The 15,826-nt window shown below is 43.2% G+C and overlaps 1 protein-coding gene across 2 annotated transcripts in view; it reads left to right on the top strand.

Moving 5' to 3' along the window:
• Nucleotides 1-6,667: 6,667 nt before the first annotated feature.
• Nucleotides 6,668-15,826, top strand: part of LOC115171119 (gamma-aminobutyric acid receptor subunit alpha-2-like) — a 51,328-nt gene continuing 42,169 nt past the window's right edge. The window contains exons 1-3 of one of the 2 annotated variants that reach the window (XM_029727654.1): nt 6,668-6,747; nt 7,266-7,350; nt 8,374-8,489. In XM_029727654.1, the coding sequence (XP_029583514.1) occupies nt 7,280-7,350; nt 8,374-8,489 (187 nt within the window). In that variant the 5' untranslated portion in view covers nt 6,668-6,747; nt 7,266-7,279. Of the gene's footprint in view, nt 6,833-7,265; nt 7,351-8,373; nt 8,490-15,826 lie in introns of both variants that reach the window. The other variant, XM_029727645.1, reaches the window with a different exon arrangement.

Here is a 15,826-nt window from a genome sequence, read left to right as displayed (position 1 = left end):
GGAGCTATTTGGAATCGTGGACATGGGAGGAAATTCTGGACGGGGCTGGACCATGGCACCAGGCTCGGGAATATCGTCGCCCTAAGGAGGAGCTGGAGGCAGCCAAGGCGGAACGGCGACGTTATGAGGCATTTTACGTGCCGATTGGACAGTGTGAGAGGCAGCCCCAAGAAATGTTTTTGGGGGGCACACGGGTAGTTTGGCTAGGCCAGGGTTGAGCCCCAAGCTAACTCCCCGTGCTTACCGGAGGCAGCGTGATACTGGTCAGGCCCCGTGCTATGGGGTGATGCGCACGGCGTCGAGGCCGAGCATCCACAGGCCGGTGTGCTCGGTGCCAGCGTCCCGCATTTGCCGGGGGGAAGCGGGCACCCAGCCAGTACGGGTGGTGCTAGTCTTGCATTCGAGACCGCCAGTGCGCCTTCACGGACCAGTGTATCCTGTTCCCGCTCCCCGCACTAGCCCTGAGGTGCGTGTCTTCAGTCTGGCGCCTCCAAAGCCAGCACCACCCACCAGGCCTCCAGTGCGTCAGCCCAGTCCAGCTCGTCCTGCACCTGTTCCTCGCACTAGCCCTGTGGTGCGTGTCCTTAGGCTGGCGCCTCCTAAGCCAGCCCCACACATCAGGCTTTCAGTGCGCAGTCCCCGTCCAGATCTTCCGACAACAGTACTCCATCCAGAGCTTCCGGCGACAGTGCCCCGTCCAGAGCTTCCGGCAACAGTGCCCCGTCCAGAGCTTCCGGCGACAGTGCCCCGTCTAGCGATGGCCCACAGTCAGGAGCCTGCAGAGACGGCCCACAGTCCGGAGCCTGCAGAGACGGCCCACAGTCCGGAGCCTGCAGAGACGGCCCACAGTCCGGAGCCTGCAGAGACGGCCCACAGTCCGGAGCCAGCCGAGACGGCCCACAGTCCGGAGCCAGCCGAGACGGCCCACAGTCCGGAGCCAGCCGAGACGGCCCACAGTCCGGAGCCAGCCGAGACGGCCCACAGTCCGGAGCCAGCCGAGACGGCCCACAGTCCGGAGCCAGCCGAGACACTCCTCAGCCCTGAGCCAGAGTCGCCCTACAGTCCGGAACCGGTGCAGCCAGAGTCGCCCTACAGTCCGGAGCAGCCAGAGTCGCCCTCCAGTACGACGCAGCCAGAGTCACCCATTGCGAGGGTCCCCAGTCCGGGGTCGACGGAGAGGGACCTCGCTCTAGAGACGTCATGTAAGTGGGGTAGGCCAGGGGTGGAGCGGGGTGTGCGTCCCGCTCCTGAGCCACCTCCGTAGGGGGGAGTATTGGGAAGGGGGGGGGGTGTTGCAGAAGCACCGTCGGTGGCCGCCCTCCCTTCCCTCCCATGTAGTTTTGGGATTTTTTTGTTGTTGTGGGTATTTGTTTTGTTTCAGGTGCATCCCGGTTCTGCACCTTTGGGGGGGGGGGGGTACTGTCACGTCCTGACCAGTATAAGGGGTTATTTGTCATTGTAGTTTGGTCAGGGCGTGGCAGGGGTGTGTTTGTTTTGTGTTGTCGGGGTTTTGGGGTATTGTTCTATATTTTGTATTTCTATAGTTTTTCTATGTTGTATATTTCTTTGTGTTGGCCTGGTATGGCTCTCAATCAGGAACAGCTGTACATCGTTGTTGCTGATTGGGAGTCATACTTAGGTAGCCCTTTTTCACCTGTCGTTTGTGGGAAGTTGTTTTTGCATTGCTGTGTGTAGCCTGCAAGACTGTTTGTCGTTCGTTCGTTTTCTTGTTTTGTTACGTGTCTCAAATAAAAGTTAAATATGAGCACTCAACCCGCTGCGCCTTGGTCTACTCCGTACGACATCCGTTACAATGTGTGCTTCCCCATAAACTATTATGTGCATTAAAGTATCCGCACCATATCTCTAGAGCCGAATTCTTCTGAAATTTCATTAAACATTGCAACAGAGACTTTACGCCAGGTTTGATCTCTAAATTAATGACATATTTCTTAACCTCCTGACCGTTGGCACTAGGCCTTCTGGCATTCCACTGAAGGATAACAAAAAACATAACTCTAACGATCATCATACTGAGACATTCCATCATTAGTATTATTAGGAGTCAACATATCAACAATCATGGCGACAGTAACATCTGTTACTCCTAAAAACTCTGTTGCTGCTTCCACAATGATCTTCAACTTGGCAGTTCTTTCTACAAATGCAGTCAGGTTGATAACCTTTCCAATGAAGGTTATAAAGTCAATCTGCTGAACTATTAAGATGTCCTTTGACACGATACTTGTGAGCGGAAGATTTCTGAGCAGGTCTCATATCCATGTCAGGACTAGCATAAGCAACATTTCCTACAGTGCCCTGTCCAATTGATCTATCACTTATTCCATGAGTAACCCCATTATCTTCATCATTCTGCCTAATAGTTCCACCAATCTACCTTGCAGCCTCTGCATAAGAGACATTATGAGTGATTTTATATCTTTGGGCCTCTCTAGCCTCTTTGTGCACCTGGCATCCACCAAATGTTGTTGTGTCCCCCCCATAATTACAGCAGTTAACTTTTAATTTTTTGTACTTTACCCCTTTTTCTCCCAAATTTTGTGATATCCAATTGGTAGTTAGTCTTGTCCCATCGCTGCAACTCCCCTACGGACTCGGGAGATGCGAAGGTTGAAAGCCATGCGTCCTCCGAAACACAACTTTTTCGTAGCCGCACTGCTTCTTGACACACTGTTCACTTAACCCGGAAGCCAGCCGCACCAATGTGTCGGAGGAAACACCGTCCAGCTGGCGACTGAAGTCACCTTGCAGGCGCCCGGCCCGTCACAAGGAGTCGCTAGAGCATGATGGGACAAGGAAATCCCGGCGGGCCAAACCCTCCCCTAACCCGGACGACGCTGGGACAATTGTGCGCCACCTCATGGGTCTCCCCGTCACGGCCGGCTGTGACACAGCCTGGGATCGAACCTGTGTCTGTAGTGATGCCTCAAACACTGCGATGCCTTACACTGCTGCGCCACTCAGGAGGCCCACAACAGTTAGCCTTGACATTGTTCCCACATTCACCATAATCATGTTCCCCTCCACACTTGATACATATTTTCCTTCCTTTGCACAGAACCGCTACATGTCCCATTCTTTGGCATTTAATGGAGGTGGGACAAGCTCTTTAACATTGAAAGCAAGGAAGCCCATCTGTACTTTCTTAGGTAAAACCTTCTCAAACATGAATAGTACTGACAGGCTTTCACTTCTCTGCCACTCTTTCTTACTGAACAGCCTATTGGCTTCAACCACTATGCCCCCCTCTACATTTTATATAATCTATGGACATAGATAGTGGAACACCAGAAATGAGCCTCAGCTTAGCCAAAGCTCCAGGGACATGACTTGTGATTTTCTTCCCATTGAGAGTTTTCATTTTCAGAATCTTCCCTTGCTGAACATGGTCAGCACAGAATATTAACAGTCTACCATTACCAATGGACAGGGCTAATGTGACTTCACCTATCTCTTTCTTAACGGCATTGGTTAATTGAATAAGGTGTAGATGAGACCCCGTGGTCACATCAAACACAATTGCAACTTTCCACTCTGACACATTGTTACTTTCGTTTTTCACTACCTTCACCCTCTTCACGTTCTCAACACTAGAAGTGCCACTGCTGTCAGCTGTGCTTGTCGCAGGGACATTCCTTTTCCTTCTCATCAGACCATCTAGGTCCATGACCTTCATCATCCCCACCCATACCATTAGAACTATCATCCATGTCGACCACAGTCCAGCACAGCTGTTGCTAAAACCTCTTCCCCCTATATAGAATGATGGATTGTATTTCGCTTCCTAGTTTGAATTCGAACCCTCGAATGCATCTTCCCCCACCTCAAACTCCTGTGGGTGTGGTCGAGGGGAATTCCTTCTTATGACGTGAATATTGACTCTGAGTATTGTTGAAATCAAATTATATTTGTTACATGGGCCATATACAAGAGGTGTAGACCTTACAGTGAAATGCCTACTTACAAGCTCTTCCTCAATGATGCAGAGATAAATAAAAGGGACAATTTGCTGTAAGTAGAAGTATTGTTGTCCGGTAGTTTAATCCAATTAGGGTAGGGATGATAGGGTAGGGTAGGGGAAAAGTATAGAAAATAAATATAATATAATGTTTTAAATGAGAAATAAAACACACAAGAATGAAGCTACTGTATATACAAGGAGTACCGCTGCTGCACCGTGAAAAATCATTCAGGAAAGGGAGGGCACATTTTGGCAGGTATTCCCAAACCGTGTCAATCACACTTTCAATTCCTATCCAGATTCCTTTAACTTCATGAATCATCTTGTCGTGTCACTCAGTCATCTTTCCCAGAGATCAACCCATCAGTCCAGTGAGCTTACTGTGATGCATCACCTTTTTCTGGCGACATAAAGTGTTCTTTGCCAGGGGCACAAAAATTGAGATAAAATATCTTTGTGCAGTAAATTCCAGTGGATTTTAAGATTTGCTTGACCTCAGACTGTATTCTTTCTGTCAGACTGGTCTCCCTTTCATCCATGGAGGTCGTGTACACAGTTCATTCCAGGCTTGACTGGACGGTGGGACTGGGACCCTCAAAGGTCATGGCAATGAGACTGAAAATGCCATTGATGACCTGTCACAGACTCCCAAGTATGTCCAGTAATGGGATCAATGAAAGCAGCCTCCTGGTCTGGAATGACAACAGGGTGATGAGCTGCAGTAATGTCTCCGTGCTGGGGGTGGAAATAGTTTTGTGATGAAAGAGGGGTATTGATTTCTAAGGTTAAAGGTTAGAATTCAGTTATTATAATATCATAGTCTTACACAGTACTAGTACTACACAAATGAACATGTGCTGTAATATAACCTAATCTTGGAACCCGGAAGCAAATCTCACATGTTTGCTGGCCATTTAACAGTCCATCAAACTATGTAGCTGTAACCAACAGGGAGAACAAGGAGAGGACAGAGAGAATGGTGACAGTAGCGGCATCAAGGAGAAAGCGTGGCAAACTATTCAGCAGATGGGAGGGGAGAAAGGACAGAGGGTAAGGAAGGGAGAGAGTGTGTGTTGTGTGGTGCCATTTAGATAGCAGTATGGATGGACACATTTGAACATAGATTATCTCATTGCATGTGCTTGTTGACATTAAATGTAGCGACAGGGATGTCACTATGGAATTATATGGAATTTATTTAGCCCCCAAAGCCTATATTGAACTGTGAGATTTGGCTAAGTACAATCTTAGAAAAAAGGGTTCCAAAAGTGTTCTGGGAGAACCTTTTTTGGTTTCAGGCAGAACCCTTTTTGGTTCAAGGTAGAACCCTCTGTGGAAAGGGTTCTTCATGGGACCCAATATGTTTTTTTCAAAGGGTTCTCCTATTGAGACAGCCGAAGAACCCTTTTTAGTTCTAGATAGCATCTTTTTGTCTATGAGTGTGTTGATTCATTGATTGAGAGGGGGTGTGTTTATTCCTTACCCTTTACAGCAACCATGTCTTTCCCTGTTGAAACAATAAGTCATTTTTGGGGATGTCTCTCAGCTAAGGAGTGATGACTAGTTGAATCTGTCTGTAAACTTGTCAAGGTAACCATGTTTATGTTCTTCATTCATATTCCTTCATGCACCCACTCACTAGCCACCTACATATCACTGTGCCACCATGGCTATTGCTCTCGATTTGAATGTAGTTTTAAATAAGAAACTGGAGACATAATCGATGTATCCACTGGTATTATAGATCATATAGACTGAATGAGGCAATTCATGCATTTGCATAAAGAAATAAATCATTTAAATGTGCAAATGTGTATAGTTCAGATGGAAGTAGTTCCCAAGCACATTGATTTTCCCCCTTCTTTGAAGTATCAACATTCCTCTTTACTCTGAAATATGGATCTGGTAGGTGGAAAATTCAATTAGAGTAGGATCAAAATTCCACCTCCTTAAGATTGTCATATTTCTTTTTTTTTCAGAAACAAGGTCTTTCTCCTCCTAAGCCATTTTCTCTCAGGGATGGTTACAGCTCATCTCATAGTGTATAATTTAGCAGATTTGTTTTTCTTAAGAGCAATAAAGATTTAATAAAATGCCATGCAGTGTATGCAACACCCTTGTGTTATTACATATGTATTATGCTATTATTGTTGTGTAGTTACTGGGTTAAACAAGAAGATTACAGAAATGTTCATGTATAAACAAATATTGGTCAACCTTAATGTGTACTAATTAAATGTTTTTAATTCATTGTAAAATTGTTACATCTGTTTAAAACCTTAGTTTGTAATCCATAATGCAATCAATCTTTAGCATCTGCCTTTTTAGTTGTGTGTGTGTGTGTGTGTGTGTGTGTGTGTGTGTGTGTGTGTGTGTGTGTGTGTGTGTGTGTGTGTGTGTGTGTGAGAGAGAGAGAGAGAGAGCAGCGAGAGAGTCGCGGAGCGTGTGTGCCTTTCCCCTGTCACGAGGTAAACTGAATTGGAAGCAGAATGGGAAAATATGACACGCTGAACAAGACCCAGTGACATCAAGGACTATGCATTTGTCCGCTATTAAATTATTAAGACAGTGCATAATTTGCCATAACTGTGATCTATTGGTGCTTTGAATTTATAATAAGTATCACTCTCGTTATTTTCGCGCGGCGCGCTCATTCCATCTTGAGAGACGGCACATCGTAGTGGTTCCATTAGGTTCAACTTTAACATCTGATTCAATTTCTGTACGAATAATTGCTTGCAATTAGGCTACGTCCTGTATTCCAGGTGAGTCTCCTCGCTGATGAAAAGTCGTTTTGTGATGTGAAAGATATGAGAGTTCCTGTCTGTGTCTCCGCTGATCTCATACATCGTAAGTAGCCTAGCCTAGATATCATGTAGAGTTTATCTCAGTGGGGATACCCCTAAAACATTTCTGCACACGAGCAAGGGATTTTAGAACGGTGGTTGAGAAGGAGACGCTCTTTTGAACAACGCTAAATGTTTAGTGTTAGACAGTGGAAATTATTATTCAACAGAGGCATGTTAGGCCTAAGTGTCAATGAATTCTAATTGCAGCCTCCCTAGTTAACATGGTGTAAATGTTAAATGTAATGTATGTTTTTTTCTACGCGCATTCAAATGAATTATTTCCAGTAATACTGTATCTAGGTATTTATCTGTGTTTATTGTGTGTTAATTTGAATATATTCCCGTAGAAATAGGCCTACACCTAGAACAAGATACGCAAAATCAACAGCTGAACCATTATGGCTCCATGATGTATAGTCTTCCCTGGTGTGTAGGTGTACATGCAGCTATGAGGAATAGAGACTACATTTTTCAATGTCTACTCAACTGCCTCACACTGACGCTCCTCTTGCAAACGAGGTAAGTCCTTGAATAATCTTTTTTTTAATCAATTATGTTTTGTCACATTACACAGGAAGACTGAAAGTATACCACTATATCTGGGATTTGGAATTGAATTCCTTTAGTTTTGTACGCCACACAACCGAATGTAGGGACACTATTTTTTAGTAGCCTAACCTATGAATTGCCTATGTATTTAGCATGGTGAACATCAATCAGGCTTTGTCGACGTGGGGGGCTTTGTGAGATTAATGAAGTGGGTGATTTTCTGATTATGTTCCTGCGGGTGGCGATAGAGTACAGTCGCTACTCTCAGTCTGAAAAAGCAGCACTCACTTCAGATGCCATTGAGCGTGAGTCACTAATATGTAAATAGCGCTTGATTTCAATGCTCAAGAAATGACATTCCATGAGATCACTCAGTTATCTCAATTGTGTCTATGTAACTACTATAGGAATGCATACGTTTGTGTTGGGACACTTTGTAAAGTGGGACCTTGTACTGTATGGCCAATTTACAGTATCTGTTGTGTATATACAGTGTTTGTAACACAGCTTATTTTAGTAAGGTAGTGTAATTCTCAAATTGACCAGGAAGTCTCATGGTTCCAGCATTTCTGGCACATTACACTTATGTCACTGTATCAAGAGCCCTCATGAATATAGCTTGTAGACTGATATTAGTATACAATCAATCAAGAAACCAATATGTCAGTCATTTGATTAACCAAGTAATTATCCACATCAATCACATGCAACGAGAGCAGATGTAATGAATTTATGCCTCTTCTGATTATTGGATTCATCAATATACAGCTCTGATGACATTTGCATATTCAATTGTGTTTTTGCTCCAAGATCAGATGGCACACAAATGTTCAGCACAGAACTGGGTCATCTGGGAGGGTGCTTGGGAAAGGGGGAGAGTGTGTGTGTGTGTGTGTGTATGTGTGTTCTTTTACCTTTTGACTTTATCTCCTCTTTCATTCCCTCTGGAGTAACTATGCAAGGCCTCATCAATCTGACTTGTCTGTCTCCCAGGCCGGTGATTGCTGATCCTACAACAGATGCCTTCAAGAACAACATCACTCTCTTCACACGGATCCTTGACAGACTTCTAGATGGCTATGATAATCGTCTTCGACCCGGCCTTGGGGGTAAGGAATATCTCTTGGCTTCATTAACTATGACAAAACAAGCTCAGGGCCTGTATTCATAAATGGTCTCAGAGTAGGAGTGCTGATCTATGATAAGTTTATCATTTTAGATCAGAATTCATAACATTACATGGACAGGGGGAGACCTGATCCTAGATCAGCACTCCTACTCTGAAACACTATGAATACGGTTCCAGTTTGTGAACAAACATTTTAGAAAGACATGGCATAAATTCACATCACAGATTGTGATGACTTTAACTTTGTTGGCTTCGTTTGATTCATTTTCCTGTCAGGTTTAGTGGCAGTATTTCCGTCAGCATGCAGAAGAAATAGTGCCAGCGATGCGTCTACTTGTCTTGTAATGTGTGAAATAGTGTGATCATAAATCATGTAGAGTGTAGCTGTGTGCCCAGCATACATTTGTGTGGAGAAGCAAAACACAGTTCAGACAATGTTTCCCCCATGACAACAAAGTGATTGTCATAAAAATAAGCTAATATTTTATCATTACATTTAATGGTGCTGCACATGAACATATTGGTCATCAGTGGGCTTGTTTTCCCAAATCCTCAGTACAAATCTGTGTCCTAAATGGTATCCTTTTCTCTACACAATGCCCTACTTTTGACCCGAGCCCTATAGGCCCTAGTCATAAGTAGTGCACTATAAAGGGAAGATTACTATTTGATTACCCTCCTGCCTGTTTGTTGAAAGTAGTGTTGTCTAGGCAGCAGGAGGCGTTTCAACAACGGTTCCCCAGAGGAAACAGCATCGACACTGAGCTGCCCTTCACCACCATACACAGAAAAGTATCCTTAACAATTTATTAGGAAACGGCCCTGTCCTGTTACAGCTGCTTTCAATCCATACGATCAAGATGTTGGTTGGCGTCTTTTCAGATGGGCTATTTGCTGCACTAGCACATTGGCCACCTGGGAAAACCCGCTCTGTGTTTTGGCATGACGGTCTAGTTAGGGATCTACACTAGACACAAAGACATGCTTTATAAAGGACAGATCAGTGCAGTCCACGCCATCAATCTGGGATTACGATTATGCCTGGAAATAGAAGAATGAATGGCCGTTGATTTAACAGTATGTCAGCCCCATATTGTTTTGTCAGTTCTGTTCTCCTGTGTGAAGGGGGGCAATCACCTGCCCATCCTTTTTGCTCTAGTATGTCTTAACCCTTGTTGCTTTCGGTCCTCCTCCTCAGTAAACGTTGACCTGTGCACTGTGACATTGGACCCCGACCCAGCACACAGCTACTGTATCACCAATATCAGACATCATAATCAGGCTAGTGTCAATTGAGATACGAGTAACCTGATATCATGCTACTGTCAACAGAGATACAGTACTAGTAACCTGATACCATGCTAGTGTCAAAAGTGAGGACTTTACATACACTAAGTTGACTGTGCCTTTAAACAGCTTGGAAAATTCCAGAAAATTATGTCATGGCTTTAGAAGTTTCTGATAGGCTAATTGACATCATTTGAGTCAATTGGAGGTGTACCTCTGGATGTATTTCAAGGCCTACCTTCAAACTCAGTGCCTCTTTGCTTGACATCATGGGAAAATCAAAAGAAATCAGCCAAGACCTCAGAAAAAAATTGTGGACCTCCACAAGTCTGATTCATCCTTGGGAGCAATTTCCAAACCCCTGAAGGTACCAAGTTTATCTGTACAAACAATAGTACGCAAGTATAAACACCATGGGAACATGCAGCCGTCATAACGCTCAGGAAGGAGACGTGTTCTGTCTCCTAGAGATGAACGTACTTTGGTGCGAAAAGTGCAAATCAATCCCAGAACAACAGCAAAGGACCCTGTGAAGATGCTGGAGGAAACGGGTACAAAAGTATTTATATCCACAGTAATACGAGTCCTATATCGACATAACCTGAAAGGTCGCTCAGCAAGGAAGAAGCCACTGTTCCAAAACCGCCATAAAAAAGCCAAATTGCGGTTTGCAACTGCACATGGGGACAAAGATCGTACTCTTAAGAGGAATGTCCTTTGGTGTGATGAAACAAAAATAGAACTGTTTGGTCATAATGACCATCATTATGTTTGGAGGAAAAAGAGGGAGGCTTGCAAGCCGAAGAACACCATCCCAACCGTGAAGCACGGGGGTGGCAGACTGGTGCACTTCACAAAATAGATTGCTTCATGAGGAAGGAAAAAAAATGTATAAAAACAAAAAGTTTGATTTTGAGAGTGAAAATCAGAAAAATCAATAGCAAAACTCATAAAAACATAGGAAAATATGGGATTTTTAACACTAGGTGGGCCTTTTGGGAACTTTTGGGCAAAATTAGAGTTTAACCACTTTTCCTGGCACCACAACACCACTGCGTAGGACCAATGGAAAGACAGCAGTCACACACACAGCATGATGTTAAAGATAAGCAGTTCTTAAACTTGGACATAATAAGCCAGTAGGTCCCAATCATAATAATACAAAAACACAACCATTAAGCATTTCCCAATTGACATTTACAACTATTACTTAATCGCAAAAACATTTCACGTTTAGCACACAAAGTAAGCGGTGACCTAAAGTTTAATGTGGAACTGACAGCATTTAACTACTTTGCAGATATGAAACAAACAGACAATCATAATATCATTTAAAAATATACAATTCCCAGTTTATGCTACAAAACCAAGTTTATAAGAGGTTTTAAAAATAGGTTCTAGTTGACTCAACGATCCATAACGTACACTAAGGCATTGTTGGCAGAATAGATGGATGCAGTTCAATGAATGATTAATATAATTCACCAATACATTTCTTGGTAGTCCAAAAAATATTGCTATCAGGTTGTAAATCACAGGTGGCCAGGTACATTGTTTGCTGCCTCCATTCGGGATGCACTTTTTCAGATTCAATGACTCAATATTTTGGGCAAAAACGGACGAATGTAACTAAGGCTGGGAATGGCAATACAATCAAACTAGCAAGGGCGATGGTCACAAGAAAGCCATAACGTGGCTAATAGGTTAGCGTATCTATTTATGTAGCAAGCTAAAAACACAGAGCCTAACTTTAGCTACTATGAGGATGTCATGCCATTGGAGGAGTGGGTGAGTGACTGACTTTTTCCCATATCGTTTTTTCGGTGGCTATACACAGCTAGAGATGCAGGTGTTATTTGGTTAGCTTACAAAAAACTCGAATGACTGTTTTCATATCTTATCTCTTGTGTTTGCAAATTTACTCCGGCTATCTACTCTGATTTAAGAGCACTCTCGTCTGAGTGTGCCAGAGGGCAGAACAACTGATGAATTTACGAACTTGCAACACCTGCTGAATATGACTGGTGTCAGTAAATGTTGGCAAGAAAAGTAATAGTTAGTCAAGAACACTTAGATAACAAGTAAACAGCTAACCAGCTCTGCTACGCCAAGTAGAATGGTCAGAGTGAGGTGTTTTCTCATTTGGGTCTGGAAGTAGCTAGCCAGCAAGCTAGCCAACTTTAGCCAGTTAGCTTGGGTGCTTGGTTTGGACAAGCATGCATTGGCAGGCAAGCTGCAGAAGGACAAGGGGGCTACAATTCCCCATCGTTTATCAGTGCAATGTTGCAATGCCTTCATCTTGCTTCTGATGGCCTACCCAATGGCTGACTTAGCTAGCTAGATTTTTCGCCCCAGAGTCGAGCAAAGAAGAATCCTGATTTGATATTTTTTTCTCTTCAGTGTTAGCCATTTTCTTTCCAACAAAAACTGAAGAGATTAAATCAGAACACATTGAAAATAATAGTATTATTATTATACAGTGCATTCGGAAAGTATTCAGATCCCTTGACTTTTCCCACATTTTCCAGCCTTATTCTAAAATGTATTAAATTGTTTTTCCCCCTTATCAATCTACACAAAATACCCCATAATTACAAAGCAAGAACTGGTTTTTAGAGTTTTTTGCAAATGTATACAAATAAATAAAAAAACATTACATTTACATAAGTATTCAGACCCTTTACTCAGTACTTTGTTAAAGCACCTTTGGCAGTGATTAGACTCGAGTCTTCTTGGGTATGACGCTACAAGTTTGGCACACCTATATTTGGGGAGCTTTTCCCATTTCTCTCTGCAGATCCTCTCAAACTCTGTCAGGTTGGATTGGAAGCGTCGCTGCACAAGCGTCGCTGCACAGATATTTTCAGGTCTCTCCATTGATGTTCAATCGGGTTCAAGTCCGGCCTCTGGCTGGACCACTCAAGGACATTCAGAGATTTGTCCCGAAGCCACTTGTGCGTTGTCTTGGCTGTGTGCTTAGGGTCATCGTCCTGTTGGAAGGTGAACCTTTTCCCCTGTCTGAGATCCTGAGTGCTCTGGAGCAGGTTTTCATCAATGATCTCTCTGTTCTTTGCTCTGTACTTTGCTCTCTATCAGAGTGACCATCGGGTTCTTGGTCACCTGCCTCACCAAGGCCCTTCTCCCCCGATTGCTCAGTTTGGCCAGGAGGCAAGCTCTAGTAAGAGTCTTGGTGATTCCATACTTCTTCCATTTAAGAATGATGGAGGCCACTGTGTTCTTGCGGACCTTGGATGCTGCATAAATGTTTTTGTACCCTTCCCCAGATGTGTGCCTCGACACAATCCTGTCTCGTAGCTCTACAGACAATTCCTTCGACCTAATGGCTTGGTTTTTGCTCTGGCATGAACTGTCAACTGTGGGACCTTATATAGACACGTATGTGCCTTTCCAAATCATGTCCAATCAATTGAATTTACCACAGGTGGACTCCAATCAAGTTGTAGAAACATATCAAGGATGATCAATGGAAAAAGGATGCACCTGATCTCAATTGAGTCTCATAGCAAAGGGTCTGAATACTTAACTGAATAAGGTTTTTAATACATTTGCAAAAAAATCAAAAAACCTGTTTTCACTTTGTCATTATAGAGTATTGTGTTTAGATTGATGAGGATTTTTTTTAAATACATTTTAGATTAAAGCTGTAACGTGACAAAATGTGGAAGCAGTCAAGGGGTCTGAATACTTTCCGAAGGCACTATATTATCATAATCATTATTTTATAAATCCTTAGCCCTTCTCTGATGGCTTAGAAGGCTCCTTTTCCCCCACTGTGTTTGGGTTAGTAATCATTTGTAGAAGGGCTCTATTTTCCCTCAGTATGCATTTTTTCACAATTCTGAATGTCTAAAGAATCCGTATGTTGTACAGAAATACTGGACAACTCTTATTATGGTGGTGATTTAACAAAATTACCTGATACCATGCTAGTGTCAACAGAGATACAGTACTAGTAACCTCATACTATACTAGTGTCAACAGAGATACAGTACTAGTAACCTCATACTATACTAGTGTCAACAGAGATACAGTACTAGTAACCTGATACCATGCTAGTGTCAACAGAGATACAGTACTAGTAACCTCATACTATACTAGTGTCAACAGAGATACAGTACTAGTAACCTCATACTATACTAGTGTCAACAGAGATACAGTACTAGTAACCTGATACCATGCTAGTGTCAACAGAGATACAGTACTAGTAACCTGATACCATGCTAGTGTCAACAGAGATACAGTACTAGTAACCTGATACCATGCTAGTGTCAGAGATATTAGTAACCTGATACCATGCTCGTGTCAACAGAGATACAGTACTAGTAACCTGATACCATGCTAGTGTCAGAGATATTAGTAACCTGACACCATGCTAGTGTCAACAGAGATACAGTACTAGTAACCTGATACCATGCTCGTGTCAACAGAGATACAGTACTAGTAACCTCATACTATACTAGTGTCAACAGAGATACAGTACTAGTAACCTCATACTATACTAGTGTCAACAGAGATACAGTACTAGTAACCTCATACTATACTAGTGTCAACAGAGATACAGTACTAGTAACCTCATACTATACTAGTGTCAACAGAGATACAGTACTAGTAACCTGATACCATGCTAGTGTCAACAGAGATACAGTACTAGTAACCTCATACTATACTAGTGTCAACAGAGATACAGTACTAGTAACCTGATACCATGCTAGTGTCAACAGAGATACAGTACTAGTAACCTGATACCATGCTAGTGTCAACAGAGATACAGTACTAGTAACCTGACACCATGCTAGTGTCAGAGATATTAGTAACCTGATACCATGCTCGTGTCAACAGAGATACAGTACTAGTAACCTGACACCATGCTAGTGTCAGAGATATTAGTAACCTGACACCATGCTAGTGTCAACAGAGATACAGCACTAGTAACCTGATACCATGCTAGTGTCAGAGATATTAGTAACCTGACACCATGCTCGTGTCAACAGAGATACAGTACTAGTAACCTGACACCATGCTAGTGTCAACAGAGATACAGCACTAGTAACCTGAATAGTTGTGATGATATTTTCTTTAAAGACTCTGATACTGCGACATCCATGTTTTTCTTTGTGTCATTTGTTCATAAATAAAATTTACCACCGTGTTCATATTTTCACAGTTTGGTGCAAATTTCACTGTGCCGATCGAAGATCTTTAAGGGGAACACGTTCTGGTGGGGAGGTGTTGTGTGATGGAACACCGGCCCTCAGGCGTCATCATGGACATTGGTTGATGTATCAGACGTCTCATTGTTGACCACCACCACCGGGTCGTTCCATGTAATTAACTATGTATGGGGCTAGTGGCTAGCTAGACCCAGGAGTCATCTCTCACCGTGTGTGTTACGTTCCCTAGTTTCTGTGTTGTGGGTTTGTTTGTATGTATGTGTTTCAGGATGGCTTCCTGAAGTCCAAAGCAGCTGATTGGTCGGCCCCATCGATATTTGGAGCTCTGACCCCGCCCTCTCAAAGGATACAGCTGTTTTTAATTACAGACTCCTTCTGCAGTTTTATAAGCCAGTGTTCCTTTGTTAGGAGGGGGAGCTTATTGGTATGTCCTGTGTTGGTTGTTGCTCAAAGGGAGAGCTTATTGGTATGTCCTGTGTTGGTTGTTGCTCAAAGGGAGAGCTTATTGGTATGTTCTGTGTTGGTTGTTGCTCAAAGGGAGAGCTTATTGGTATGTCCTGTGTTGGTTGTTGCTCAAAGGGAGAGCTTATTGGTATGTTCTGTGTTGGTTGTTGCTCAAAGGGAGAGCTTATTGGTATGTCCTGTGTTGGTTGTTGCTCAAAGAGAGAGCTTATTGGTATGTCCTGTGTTGGTTGTTGCTCAAAGAGAGAGCTTATTGGTATGTTCTGTGTTGGTTGTTGCTCAAAGGGAGAGCTTATTGGTATGTTCTGTGTTGGTTGTTGCTCAAAGGGAGAGCTTCTTTGATGTCCTGTGTTGGTTGTTTCTCAAAGGTTTTTGT

The sequence above is a fragment of the Salmo trutta genome, chromosome 3 (genome assembly GCF_901001165.1).
Source record: "Salmo trutta chromosome 3, fSalTru1.1, whole genome shotgun sequence".
Taxonomy (NCBI): Eukaryota; Metazoa; Chordata; class Actinopteri; order Salmoniformes; family Salmonidae; genus Salmo; species Salmo trutta.
This window is presented reverse-complemented; position numbering and strand designations above follow the sequence as displayed.